Source organism: Necator americanus, chromosome I (assembly GCF_031761385.1).
Source record: "Necator americanus strain Aroian chromosome I, whole genome shotgun sequence".
NCBI classification, from domain to species: Eukaryota; Metazoa; Nematoda; class Chromadorea; order Rhabditida; family Ancylostomatidae; genus Necator; species Necator americanus.
The window spans coordinates 15,555,023-15,570,427 of NC_087371.1; the positions used below are offsets into that span (position 1 = coordinate 15,555,023).

Here is a 15,405-nt window from a genome sequence, read left to right on the forward strand (position 1 = left end):
TGTTTGGAGAGTTTGATGAAGTCAAAGCAGTAGATACAGCTCTACTTTCCTCCTTTCTCTCGCTGGCTATAGCCCTCATGTTATCGGTCTTCAAACACTAGTGTTTAAGGTCCCAACTGACTCAGCCATTCACTTCCAGTGATGCTCTGTCGATTGATGAACTATTGCCTTCTCAAATGTTTCTCAAATGGGAAACCTATTAGTAAAGAAAGTTTTTTGTGCTTTATGGATATTTTTGCGCTTAAAAGTACAGTTCGATTGAAGCAATGTTGAATGCCCTCCCACAATTACACTTTACCCAATTTAGTAAGTAGTGGAAAGCGTAAGATCTACTCACGTTTATTTATCCCATTCACAACTACGATGTCTATTTTTGAAAAGGCTAATTCAATCTGTCTACTTATTTTTCTTCTACAGTAAGCCTGGAAAGTATTCTTTGATCTTCTTAATGTGGTGTCAGGACTGGTAGTCATGATTCACTTCTCTGCCCGCCCACTTTCCTCAAGGCCGTTCGAAAGAAGAGCGTATGTATCTGCAGGTACGCGTTAATTTAAAGGCATCACTCCACGAATCTGAGGTGGTACGGATTTCAAGTGGAGTATTCGTATACGGGATCGTAGATTATGGAGAGGTGGGTGATTCCGTCCATTTCTTGCTAATTAGCGTAGAAACGGCCCGGAAGATGCGGCGTGTGCACACTACTGGCGCGCTCCAACCGAACTCCTTTTAGAAAATAGCGCGCTGGAACGCTCGAAGCCGTATCTTCCGGGCCCTTTTTTACGGCAGTTGGGAGGAAATGGACGGAATCACCTCCCTCTCTTTAATCTACGATCCCGTATACGAATACTCCACCTGAAATCTGTACCACCTCAGATTCGTGGGGTGATGCCTTTGATTCTAAGGATGATTAATTTCCCGTGACCTCACGAAGGTATTTCTCCAATCCCCCCAACCAATCAGAAAGCGAGCCTCATGTGCCACGTTGACTGACGAAGTCAACGTGGCACATGAGGCTTTCTTCTGATTGGTTGGGGAGATTGGAGAAAGACGCTTTCTGATTGGTTGGGAAGACAAAGTGTGGCCATATTTTAGTATAAACGTTCTATGTTCCCAAGAATTCCGCACAGTTTATCCTAGTGGCAAGAATGTGCAGAAATCCATTATCTTGGAAGTGACGTGAATGCACCAATTTGCTTAGTAGCCCATTAAACATCAACTAAATCTACAGCGAACCCACACTCCAATTTCCAAATATGGATAGAGAAATCGTCGTTTATTACATTATAGGCTTTAATAGCATAATAGCCTTTAATGTTGTATAATTACTATACATATTACAACATTTTGAGTTTCAATTATGCCACAATTATGAACGATGATACAATTGGTGGTTAAATCCGTAGGTCAACCTATACTGGTCCCTTTAGTGAGCAGCCTCAAGTGAGACGAATCTAAAAATCCATCTCCACGATGAGGCGAATAATTTCTTTTCTCCCATCGTTTTCAATTTTAAGCCTTTATCCTTTTACTTAGTTTGCTTGCTTTTTTTACTTAGTTTTTTTAGGAGTTAACTCGTAGGCCGTCTGGTGCTGCCACAACCTGGCATTTTCCGTTTTTATTTTATTTTATTTGCACAGCACACCCAAAATATGGTCATCATATCGTTATAAACTCGGACAATGTCAATATCCCGGCAAAACATTCGATTCGAATGGTCGGCACCAACCTCAAAACGCTGACCAGTCCTAGTCCAGCGACCACTGTAAACAATAGGTATTTGCTCACCACCGCCACTCACACAAATTCCCGGTCGATTGCGGATTTGCTGCAACTCGCTCGACTCACCCATAAAGTCTCAAGATGTAGAAAAGTTTGTAATTTTTCATTATTTGCTTGAAATTGCTGGCATCCAGAATGGTCACTTCAACTATGCTGGAGTTTCTCTTCGACGAGCTAATCGTTGAATTTCAAGAACTTCTCAGGCTCTTTTTGGGAAAGTCTTACGCAGTTCACTCATTTACGCAATTCTTGTTTCACTAAGAAACCATTAGTCCTCTGTAAGCACGGATGCTGTCCTTGCATCGTCACCCACAGATCAGCAAACTACTGCAAGTATCATTTTGTGTACAAATCCTGTTGTTTTTACTGGTAAATGATACTGATATGGTAGGATTTTGGAGTCTCTACATAAGATGTGAGCCACTCGTTCGACCTGAAGCAATTTCACTTCAGAATTTGGCTTGTAGTAATTCTAATGTAATTTACTATTAGTAATTAGATTTGTGACTTATTTGTCCCATTGATTTCTCTTCTTTCGAGTTCAATGTGCTCCATGCCCGCATTTCTTTTCAACAAATCTTTCCATCCCAACTTTCGAAAATCTCTGCATCCATTTGGTTTTTGTACACTAAACTTGGACTTTGCGATGGATTTTTCGAATATATTCAAGAAATGACGTTCTCGCCATTCGATTTCGAGGCAAAAGGATTGATGTACTTGATTAATCGAACACTCATTCAATTCGATCACAAGTGTACTGCGCGCTCTATCATCGGCTTTCTTGCTTAAAGGCATCACCCCACGAATCTGAGGTGGTGCAGATTTCAGGTGGAGTATTCTTATAAGGGATAGTAGATTATGAAGAGGAGGGTGATTCCGTCCATTTCTTCCTAATTGCCGTAATAAACGGTCCGGAAGATTCGGTGCCGCACAAGGCTGGCGGCCTTAAACCCTTTTAAAAAAAAAGTGCGCAAAACCCCCCCAAACCCTCCCCCCCTTTTTTTAAAAAAAAAAGAAAAAAAAAAGAAAAAACCCCCCCCCCCCCCCCCCCCCCCCCCCCCAAAAAAAACCCCCCCCCCAATATAATTTTTTTTTTTTTTTAAAAAAAAAAAAAAAAAAAAAAAAAAAAAAAATTTTTTTTTTTTTTTAATAAAAAAAAAAAAAAAAAAAAAAAAAACTCATTTTTTTTTTTTTTTTATCACTTTTTTTTTTTTGTTTTTTTTTTTTTAAAGGCTGGCGCGCTCCAGTTGAACTCCTTGTAGAAAATAGTGCGCCAGAACGCCCGAAGCCGCATCTTCCGGGCCGTTTTTTACGGCAATTAGGAAGAAATGGACGGAATCATCCCCCTCTCCATAATCTACGATCCCGTATACGAATACTCCACCTCAAATCCGTACCACCTCAGATTCGTGGGGTGATGCCTTTAAATCATGTTCTATGCAACACAATACAGGTAGGCGCTGGGATGGTCGACTCAAAACGGCATGATGCCACACTGCAGTTGCGTAAGCGCTTCGCTCGCTCGAAGCGGCGCGGTGGAGAGAGCGGTTCGAATCGAGGTGGGACCATCGCGAACTGCAACAATGAACGGTGGTAATAAGAGTCCCCACTCGATCCTAACCGCTATGCTCCTCCGCACCTCTTCGGCTGCTTACACAGCAGTGACGGCGACACGACGTCGTGCGGCCTCAACTATGCGCAAAATTCGGGTCTTTTCATTATAACTCTGCGCTAACGATTACCAATGGCACTCGTTGGACGTCACTCCTCCGACCGACAGCCCATCGACAAATCTTCGCCCTTTTAATCTACAATTCTTCTTAAAAAGCAAGAAAATATGCGTTAGAATATGAGATAAGGAGCTTCTTAAGCAGTTCTAAGCGTTTCAGTTCTCGCGAAACCCAAAGGTTTTAAGTATGGGTTCTGCTTTGTCCCCATTTTCTTTGTTTTTAACGAATTACTTATTAAGAGAGGTTACGTGCCGACAGCACCAGCACCTTTCGATACTTCGAGAACAAGTTTATTTTCACACGTTATATCGATGTTCCTACGATAAGCTGAGCAACACTATTTGGTAAAGCGATCAGAGGCGAGGATACTGATGGCTCCGGATTAATTGCGAAGGTTTGCGGTGCGTTCAGAAGACAAGCGGACCACCCCCGTAAAGGGGCAAGGCCGCAGGAGCGCTGATCTAACCTGGCGAGGTTCGATGACTGATTGAGATATGTGCGGTTCCAAAGCGGTAAAACTAGATTGGTCTTTCATGGATGTGAAATAAAATGACACTTGAGAAGTAAAATCATTTCTCTAAGCTTCTCTAGTTCCCGGTTGTGTTAAAAAGGGCTTTGTTTCTCGTTCATGCATGTTTAAATGAATGAGAAGTGCACATTTTTTAATCACAGTTTTGCAGAAAAGCATATAAGATCCACGTCGTTCCCACCTTTCATTAGCGTCATTAAGGCTCTTCTCCTCAGAAATGCTTTTCCAGGATCTTATAAACCGTGAGACCAAATTCCAGAATAAACAACTTACTTTAGAAAAGATTAAACAATTCATGTTTTTTTTTACATCTTACCGGGATCGATTACAAAGTTGCTCATCAGTATCTGTTATTGTAGTGTTTCTTTATTTGTCTCTGTAAATACTGAGTACATCGCCAAACTCGTTTCATTTTAATTTGAAAAGTCAGTGCTTCGATAGTTTTCACTTCCCCATGGAACGTCATTGTAAAGCCGCCACCAGGGGCTCTCAGCCATGTCGACGCGACGCGTCTGCAACTTTTCCAAGGAAACTATAGTCGGGCCAAAACGATATGAATCACGAGTGTAGTTGCGGTGCATTTGCGTACGCGCCGGAAACAGCACGGTGGAAGCAGCACATGGAACCGAGTTGGGACCGTCGCAAACTGCAGCGAAGGGTGGTGCTAGTAAGGCTTTCACCACGCTCCTAGCCGCTACGCTCCACCGAAGCGCCTTGGGAGAACCCTCTACGCAATTGCGTACGTGCTTAATGTCGTTTTGACTCTACTATAATTCCCTTCTCTGCATCGTTTGAAATAAGCTAAACCGTAACATTCCAAATTGTCTGAAACCGAGAGAATGACTTCTTCATAACTTGCAGGTGTCCACAGAGATCTAGTTCCATGAAAACCATATTACGCTTGCTTAAAGTCAGCATACCACGAATCTGACGTGGTGAGGGAACCCGCGGGGGAAAGCTAGAGATGGGTTGTAGATTGCAGGATCAGGGGGTGATTCCGCTCACACCCCCCTAATCGTCCTAAAAAAACGGAAAAAATGGGAACCGCTTTAATTCCTACGAGGAACATTAGAACGCCCCTCACGTTCTTGTCCCCTCAGCAACCTTTTCGTTGGCTTCACTTGAATAGGCAGTCGAGGAGAACCCATTGGCTTCCACTGTGCACTGTGCACCTGGATGTGGTGCGTTATAACTGAAATCGTCATGAAAAATGGAGTCTTTTACGCCGTTTCTAAGAAAGATCAAGGAGAGATGAGCGGAACCACCCCTGATCCGATTCCGCAATCTACAACCCCATCTCTAGCTTGCCCAGCGTTTTCCCTCACCACGTCAGATTCGCGGTATGCTGGTTTTAATTTTTGCGGAACATTCGTTTGCTGTCTTTGTAAGTATGTATGTCTTTGTATGTAACATACTTGGAATTCACTTTATTTGACAATTTCGAGATAGTGCTTAGGCCTAGAATTTTTGTATAGACCTGCTACCCATAAAAAACACATGAGGATTACGTTGAAGTGGCTGGTTTTTTGTCGATGAAAAACTGGATGACACTTCATTTATGTCTGTTCGTTTTGACATTGATTGACACCTCTGCACTTTTCATGCGTTCAAGGAAGTAGCTTGACACATTTCAGTTGACCTGCGACGTGATTGCAATGGATACGTCGTGTAAAAATAATAAAAGCGATAAATGCACATTTTTACCGATCTGTGTTACCATGTCACCACTGCACTGTCATACATTTCAAGGGAGTTAATGGAGAAATTGCCGACACAATGCAAACTTGCGTAGAGAAATTATGCTTTAAAGCGCAATCCACCGCCCACTTGCTTGGTGGTCAACAACGTTTGACCTATCCCTTGACCACATAGTCGCCAACGTGCTTGATTTCATTTTCAAATTAACCACTAGTCAATTTTCAAATTAATTTTCAAGTTAATTGACTTTTTTCTTTTAGTTTCGAATTGAAGGCATCACCCCTCGAATCTGAGGTGGTACGGATTTCAGGTGGAGTATTCGAATACGGGATCGTAGATTAAGGAGAGGGGTCATTTCGTCCATTTCTTGCTAACTGGCGTAAAAAACGGCCCGAAAGAGCGTGTTCACACAGCTGGCGCGCTCCAATCGAACTCGTAGAAAGCTGGAAAGCTCGATGCTGTGTCTTCCGGGCCGTTTTTTACGGCAATTAGGAGGAAATGGACGGAATTACCTGCCTCTCCTTAATCTACGATCCCATATACGAGTAATCCACCTGAAATACGTACCACCTCAGATTCGTGAGGTGATGCCTTTAAAAAAGAAACGGTGAAATGAAAAGTGTTTATTGTGAAATTAGCGAGAAGCAATTATTGGTTTTCTCGGATTTTCATGGAAATCTATATTCATGGAAAGTTTGGAGCATCACCCCACGAGTCTGGCGTGGTGTAGATTTTCGTTGGACTCTACCTAGTGGGTCGTAGATTGTGGATATAGGGATGTTTCCGCTCATCTCTCCCTGCATCACTCTAAATAGACGGCTTCTGTATGCAGTTCCTTACGATGTCCTCTGCTGCAACACTTTACACTCAAGCCCCCATCCCCCTCGTGGTCGAAAATCCATTCGGACGAATCGCAAGCGGGTGCGAGGCGCAAAAGTGGCGCGTTGCAATGGCGTCGCAGGGAACCGCACTCAGAAGCCATTTGTTTCCAGTGATGCATGGAGAGATGAGCAAAATCACCCTTGTGTTCATAATTTACGACTCGTTATAGGTATAGTCCAGCGAAAATTCATGCCACGCCAGATTCGTGGGGTGATGCCTTTAAGTGGCATCGATGTCTGCTTGGAGTGTGATGAATGAATATCTGTGGTAAAGCAGTGGGATTATGATATTATAGATGATAAGTCCTATGTCCAATACTTATTAACCCATTTAATTATAATCTATCTGTTTTCATGCATCAACGAATACTTACAGCAGTCTCTGCGGAACCTCTCTCAAAAATATAACAGGAGAAGAGGCGAGAAATGAAATCGGCAACCAAAGCTTCAGCTATAGAAGCTGTTTTCTCATTCATAACCGAACAGCATTTGCTGATATAACTCATTCATGAATTGGACTCATCTGTGCGGCACGATTATCGCAGTAGTCCTCTTTCCGTGAAAGACTAATCATGTGTGTTGTCACCGTGTGTTGTCATTAGTGCACCCTAATTTTCTAGAACTTATTTGATAAAATTTAATGTTACGCCTGGTACACGTCGCTACTCATTAATAAATTAACTGCATGATTTTCTGAGTTGTTCACTGATTGAAGGGGTCCGAAAAAAGAGGTTTTGAATAGAATTCCTTTCTCTCAATCAGCTTGAAAAAACACCAATTTCTTGAGCTGTTTACGTGCTGGTTCAGTGGAACATAAGAAAAAAGACTAGGAACTACTCCTTATTACAAAATGTGCATTACAAACTTATAGTCTGGTCAAAAAGACAAGAAGCACAGTGCATTTGCGAACGCGCTCGAAACGGCGCTGTGGAGGCAGCAGTTGGAACCGAAATGGACCATCGCAAACTGCAGCGATGGGTGGAGCAGGGGTACCTGCTCGCATGCTCCACCGCAGCGCCTCGAGAGAAGCCGCGTACGCAGTTGCGCCGTGCTTCATGTTTGACCCTATTTTGACCCTATTATAATCTCGAATTTCTCAGAACTTCTACAGTACCCACACCGCTGTATGTGAGTTCAGAACATCGAAGGAGATCAAAAGAGCGTCCAATGCCTATCTCGCGATCATTTTTGTCACTTGGAAATTTACGAAAAATTACATACCATCGCATGACCTATGGTAATAAATCGAACATTCTCTGTTTTGTTCAAAGGATTTCAAGGACATCTTGGCGGCACTTTTTCTGGATGATCGACGTCAGACCGTTACGAATTTGTTATCGATTTTGTCCTCTTTTTTTTTGTCAGTCGTTGAATCGGGATTGCACTGAACTTCGTATTTATTAGGGTGTTCGGAAAGTATCTGCCGAAAATTTCGCAGTAGTGCAGATTTTTTGAGATGTTCTGGAAGTTCCCGTTTTAAATATACCAGTCTGAACGTCCGGCTAAAGCCGGACTTCAGACTTTCAGTGGTGTTTGCTTCGTCGCCTTCACTGATCAACGAAAATTAATATTAGTGCCGTTTGCTATGAAATTGGACTTGTGTATCTCAAACTTTCTTCCTTTTCATATTATAACTAAAAGCGAAAGATTTCATGGTCTACTTTCTAAACGCGTCAATTCTACATTTGGAGATTCGGACTTCAGCTTTAAATACTCCTTACCAATATATTACGAACAAAATTTAAAGGAACACTCGAAATATGGGTTTTCTTCCTGTTTTCTATAAACAGTTGTCAAAGAGTGATGTTCTGGCATTAAATGACGTGAAAAACATCATCCTACTGATAAAGATGACGTTCCACGTCAGATCACATAAACATTTTGCTACTATTTAAGCAGCCGTTTGCATGCGGGTTTCCTTTTTCTGAGAACGGCGTGCTACCAACTTGAGGCGAACGAAGAAGGAAATAGACACGCGGAGGAGTCGTAAAGGTTAAGAGCAAAGTGCCCTGTGGTCACGGCTATAAAACGGCTGCAACCATTTATCTTTTACGTCATGCACACTGAGTTATTGCGCACCAATGACCGGGTCCACCGACGCCGGTGGATCCGTCGCACCATCTTCCATAAGTATCTGGCGCCGATGGACCCGTCGCACCCTCTTCTATAGGTATCTGGCGCCGGTGGACCCGTCGCACCCGCTTCTATAGGTATCTGACGCCGGTGGACCCGTTGCACCCCCTTCCATAGGTATCTGGTGCCGGTGGATCTGTCCCACCCCCTTCTATAGGTATCTGACGCCCATGGACCCGTCGCACCCCATTTTATAGCTTTCTAGCGTCGAGGCACCAACTCGACGCCGGTGGACCCGTCGCACCCCCCTTTTTGAATTTCGTGACTGACACACACACAGACACACGTGACAGAATAAGCCCGTTATTATATACAATATATACATGATTATATAAGGACACTACCGCTTGCACACACATAACATATCTGGCTCCCTCTTCCTTGCCTATTTCATCCTATAATGGCCGAAAATCCCACCCATATTCGACACGTACTCCTTTTAGCAGCGGTGTGTCCAGATTCGAACTCCTTTACGAGTTCGAATCTGGACACACCGCTGCTGAAGCCCATTGAAACTTAAGTCAAGTATTCGGCACTGAAGCCCCTTCTGAGCGGTCTGTGCGCGCCCGGTCCCAGCGCTTCAAAGCCGGAAACAAAGAACTCGAAGATGAGCCTCGCTCTGGTCGATCGACTGCAATATCGTTCGACGAACTGAAGAATCCGGCGGAACAGCATCCATATGAAGGTGCGCGGTATTTTGCTGCCAGTCTTGGCTGTTCGCTGTCCACCGTGAGCAATGGACTGCGATCTCTTGGAATGGTGAAAAAGCTCGGTCAGTGGCTCCCACATGCACTGAGCGACGGGAACCGCCAAAGACGCCTGGACATCTGCACTCAGCTGCTCTCCAGAAGTCGCAGATTCGGCTGGCTGGACACCATTGTCACTGGAGATGAAAAATGGGTGCTCTACGTCAACCACACCCACAAACGTGCGTGGTGCGCTGGCGATGAAATGCTGCATCCTTTCGTGAAGGGTGAAATCTATGAGAAGAAGGTCATGCTGAGCATCTGGTGGGCAGTTCATGGAATCTACCGTTTCGAACTGCCGCCGGACAACACGACGGTTACTGCCGAGGTCTACTGCGCTTTCGGCAGATACTTTCCGAACACCCTAATATTATCAGCTCTTCTCTCATTATATTAAGGTGACTTTTGGAATACAGAGAGTCTCAAGGTTAAGGAATGATCCAGGAAGTTCAGCTCATAGGAGCACAACAAAAAGTGCAAGTTTCCCACAACGTCAAGAAAAACTGATTATTTTTCTCGTGCTAGAAAGAAGGTGTAATAGATATGAACAGCTGTAGCAGTACATATGTCATCGATGACTATTTACTTCACTCCACACTATTAGATTTTGTCAAGAGTGTGCGGTCTCGTTACTTTACAACAAGATTTACCATCGCAGTAACTTCGCAGCTGACGAGTACTGATTGAAGTATTTCTGTGTAATCGCGTACCATGCGCTAACTTTCGACGCCCTCGTCCTCTTCAGTACGGTTGTTCCTCGCGCTGCCTTAGCACGCAAAACTGGTGCAATTAACGTCATCGTACGCTCGGACAACGCAACTATATGTTTTTTTTTCGAACGTCTTTTGTTGATAGAATTCCGATAATGCAATAATTAACTCTGACCGCTTGATTGCTGCATAGGCATGCACTTTGTAATCAATATTAAGAGAAAAAAACCTACACTAGCCTTGTGGCGTTGAGTGTCGCCTAGTTACGGGAAGCGTATTGTCGCAATTTTACTCCGCACATCATTTTTGCATTATCCTTCTCTGCCAATTCCACTTTTTTGTTCCTCGCTTTTTAGCTGTTCATTTACTTAACTACGTCTAACAAATCCCTAGTGCTTTATATTGTTCTCAAATAAGTACATATTTCAATCTGGACACGGAACTAGGGGAATAAGTCGTGAGTTCCATGAATATGGGACAGTTGAGTCGTGTCAGACGAAGGTCATAGGCGCATGGGAGGAGCATGTTGCAAGCTCGCGGCACGTTTACACACTTAACCTCATCATTCCTAATATTTCTCGCAGAGGCTGAGTTATTTTTACGCTTTAGATCAGGTTCATAAATGTAAAGTCGAAAAATGTCGCCCGTGACCGTTAGGCTTTTCCTTATTTAGCTCACTGGATTTACAGCATGGTATTTTATTGATTGGAACAAGTATATATTTAGGGACCATATTTTCATAGTCTTAATATTCGATACGGGTTTTTTCTTAATGCTTGCGTGATCTTGACTAGGGAAATTATTTGAAGGAAGACACATTGGTTCACTGTTTGTGACGCAAGTAATTTCGATTCTGCCTATTCGATTTCGACTGCGTCTAAAGTGCCCGTTTTGAAACTTTTAAAGCCTTCACTTGTTTCAATTTTCGCAAATTCAGAGAATTTATGTCGGGAATTCATGAGTTTTCAATTCACAGCCCATATTTGCAATTTTGACCCGCATGACCGCTCCGCATTCAAAAACATGGAAAAGAATTAGGTCGACGTGTGCGTCAAAGAGACACAGTGTAACATGTTGACACGTGAGCCCCAGCAGGCCCATTGAAGTCATGAAAGGTGTGGATAAAACCCCGCCTTGGTCGTCCTAGGACCAGCTGAGATTCAATACTGTTGGTTTTTTTAGAGTGAAGTTCTGCTAGTGCTTGTTTATGCTTCTGTAAATGCTTCTCTATTCGAAAAAGAATAAATAGTTATCTGATAATGGAAAGGCATGAAATTCGAATTGTTCACCTGACGGAAACCTTAATTTCCTGTTCTGGCAATATCGTGTCATTTTTCTTGTTCATCTCTTTCTTGAGTATTATCCTCTCTCTCTCAGTGTTGATTTTGCACTATGGCGGAAATGATCGGGTTCTGAGCGCAATAGTGAGAGCCTTTGTGAATGTTTGTGAAAATTCTGCTATTTATTGACCTTTCCGTGTCATTTGGGTTGGATGAAATTTGCCGCGAAAGAGGAGATTTGGTTAGCTTAGGAGAAATGTTTGGTGGAAGACAGTGAAAATTTCGTGAATTAAATAAATTTCTTGCATATATCAAAAGTAGGAAATAGACGTACAGAATTGCTACAAATTGTTTCTTGAAAATCTTAGCAAGGTTTAAGAAAAATTGCCAATCAACATTCTAGCGGAACCATGGAAATGGAGTAAAGTATGAGCAGCTATGTTTGCTGGGACAGCCGCGACATGCATGTTCGAATAGGGCAGGGCAGAGGGAAGAGAGGTTGTGTGCGCAACAGACGCGTCGCGGTCACCCGGGTAAAACATAAGCACCTGAGTTCATGCCTGTTTTCTCCTATTATGTAAGAAATGAAAAATATAAGAAATAAAATGTGCAAAAAATGGAAATGTGTAAAGTGTAATTATCTAACGCGCTTTTTCCTCAAATTTCAAAGGGGTAACCCGTGTCTCAGCACGGTACTCTTAAAAACACAGATTCCGTGAAGTTACTATGCACTCTACCTGTCTTCCAATTCAGCAGCAGCGGGACTCCTCCGCATTCGTATCTTTTATGATGGAAATTTCCCCTCACAAATGCTAAGAATCGCAAAAAAAAACAGTCTTTCTTGCCTACTGTTTCATGGCTCATGAACTTCAAGCCAGGACATAGATGTCGCTTGTTTTCGTATTCGTCCACATAAGAAGTAAAGCGCTTAGATGTACATGAATAACGTTTTTTCTGGACGAGTTTTTCAGATAGTTGTGCCATTCGGTGCGAGCTTTCCAGAGAAGACTTTCGAATGTCTTCCGCTTCTTTTAAACTGCTACAATGTTCAACTTCCAAAATGCAAAACTCGCCCATTCAATGGGAAAATCTCGAAGAAGGATGCAAATTTCTCCCTTCTGTCTCCCTTTTCGTCATTTTTTAGGAGTATAGTAAACTAATGGTGCCTAAAGTAACAAAAAGTAACTGCGAAAAGTAACTGTGATCAACAGGCACTGCCAGTACTTTGATGCACTAGAAATCGTGCAGGATCCAACCCTCCAAACCCATATTCACGCGTTAATTTGAATATTTGACTCCTTCTCTACTGCTGAGCTGGGAAATTCCTCTCATTCATCTCAACATGCTTTTTTTTTTCTTTACGTAGACTGGTTTCGATGTAATCCTTCATGTCATTATGAAAGTCATACGGTTGATTTGTTGGATGTATCATTTGGACGGACATTTCCTAGACATTAAAACAGCTCATCCATCATTTGAGGTTTTGGATTGTCAAGCCCCTTTTTTACCTCATTGGCTAACATTTATTCGATTTTTCTTTGTAACCGATTCGACATTCGCTGGAATTTTCCCTCCAAAAACGTGAAAGAGAGTGCTGTTGTCGGTTTTTCATTAGCTCTAGTTTAATTGCGTTTCATTCATGTCTCTGCAGATCTAGAAATTTCTATCGTTTTCAAAATTCTTCGAGTGGTTACAAGTGGTTATGTTTTTCTGAAGCATACGATCGCACATTTTCATATAGTCTAGTTTCGAAGAGTAGACACAGAACTAGCAGAAATCTTCAGCACCTTCTAGCCTTAATACTTGTCTTTCATTTTTTGTCTGTGCTTCTAGAAATTTTCATAGTCGTGGAATTTTCTAAGTGGTTGTAAGTGCTTATTTTTTCCTCTGAGCTCTGAGTAGTAGTTCCTGTTCTCGAGTTTTAATTAGTTGCTTCTTATTTACTTTTCTGGACATTTGGAAATTCCTGTAGTTGTCTCCAGAAAAAGCTTAAGCTCCAGAAAAATCGAGAAAGACACTGATGTAGTCTGAGAGTTCTCGTTTGTTGTACGTTTTGTTTCATATCGCAGAGTACAGTGATCGCATCGACTTACATCTATAGATTTACAGTTACGAAATCCTTGGCTCGGTACCCGCATGGCGACGATAAATTTCTGTGCGTAATTGTCATTTATCTGCTGCCAGCTGTATGTTTACATAGTTCTATCTCTTTCTTTTTCTAGCTGGACATGACAGCTCGATCGAAAACCCACCATAAGGGGGATAGTGCTCTGTTGCGTGCATACGGGGCTACTTCCAGTTGTGCTTCGACGTCACGCAGCGATAGAAGCGTCCCGTCGCGATTCACGCCACCGTTTGCTAAATTGCACCGCGCTAACAGTGTGTGTGTGTGATAAATTGTGCGCCCGCACAGTTCCGACAGTTGTTTTCCAGAGTTGCCTGGGAGAGTTCACAGTATTCCAAGCACGTGCATGACTACGTTCTCTTTCTTTTTTCCATCTCTCATATTTCTCCATGTTTCTCTTCCAAAGGGCGCCCGAGACCGCCTACCACAAAAAAGAAACACAGAGGACAGATTCTTATCGCTCGCCTCACATTTCAATGCTACCATGAGGTGACATTTCTCGATTGGGACGCGTTGACGGCAGGCCGCGGTGATGTGTCGTGGACAGCGAAAGCTACTCGACGCTGTTGCCACTTTCCTCTCCGGGCCGTAGTCCGGATCTGTCTAGGATTGTTTCCATTGGAGGTTTATTTCCCCAGTTGTTCGTTCTTTTTCTGCTACGCTAAGAGGATTTGGTGGAGGCTGAACCACCAGGAACCAAACCGGACCACCGTACCTACGCTCTTCGCAATATCGCATTTTGCGCAATTCGGCCACCGCAAATTCGTGTATAATCGTTTCTTTTTTGCACGGAGGAATCCCGAGGACACCGCTCGTTTTATATTAGTCAGATGTCGTACGTGTCACAAATTTTTCGTTGGTATTTTGAATGTCTCCGGATAAGAAAAGACGTCATGAAAGAAATTGGAATAACTGGAGAATATCTTACCTATTATTTTCGCTGACGTAACACGATTTTCATTCTTGTGAGGTAGAAGACTGTGTTATTAAATTGGAGCGGGAGCGAACCGTAGGAGAGTCCTTAGATGCTCTTATTCATACGGTACTTACGGTTTTTCAGAATATGTATTAAGATTTTCTCTTATTAAATTAATTCATTCATTACATTTTATTAAAATTTTGTGCGCTGCTCGTTCCCTTATTCCCACTACTAGCGTTTTTTTTTTGAAATCTTCATTTGCAGTTTTCTTCTTTACTTAACCGGAATCTTGTACTTTACTTCTCAAAAAATTGAATGAAGAATTAGAAGCAAGAAATAAGAAGAAGAATCCGGGTAAATGGAAGTTGATTGTTCGCAAAACGCTCTCGGGCTTGTGTACCTTTGCACCTGAGGCTAATAAATATACCCTTCCACTAGTTTCAGGTAATTCGCACTGTTTGCAGTATCTAGTCACAGTCCTCATGGTGCGCCTTAGTCGATCTAGATTTTCCTGAGTAAACGTCCAGCAACTTTCTCTGGAACATTTTGTTCCTGCTAAACATTCCTTTATTTTTCTTATTTTGAATCTTGTTGGTATTGGTGAACCTAAATCGCTTCTTTTGCACCAGAGTTATTGGTATATATATATATATATATATATATATATATATATATATATATATATATATATATATATATATATATGTAGAAATTCTGTGCCAGACTCTTCTGGCAAAAGCTGTCCACATTTCCCATTTTTCTTTTTGCAGAAGAAAATTTCTTCTCATAAGTACTTGTTAAGCAGGAACCACCTGTCTCTTTCTCAATTTGCTCAGGTGCGCAATTGCACAACAGTCCAGGTATTTTGCCCAAAT

General features: G+C 42.4%; 2 protein-coding genes across 2 annotated transcripts; both read left to right on the forward strand.

Annotated features, from left to right (window-relative positions):
- Positions 1-8,698: 8,698 nt before the first annotated feature.
- On the forward strand, positions 8,699-9,893 carry RB195_005663 (uncharacterized protein; the record flags this gene model as incomplete). Its single annotated transcript, XM_064178300.1, has 2 exons — positions 8,699-8,787; positions 9,272-9,893. 2 exons carry the CDS (start codon positions 8,699-8,701, stop codon positions 9,891-9,893), a joined length of 711 nt encoding a protein of 236 aa, XP_064035365.1.
- On the forward strand, positions 9,507-9,893 carry RB195_005664 (uncharacterized protein; the record flags this gene model as incomplete). Its single annotated transcript, XM_064178302.1, has 1 exon — positions 9,507-9,893. The coding sequence occupies one exon, from the start codon at positions 9,507-9,509 to the stop codon at positions 9,891-9,893; it is 387 nt and encodes a 128-aa protein (XP_064035366.1).
- Positions 9,894-15,405: the final 5,512 nt, after the last annotated feature.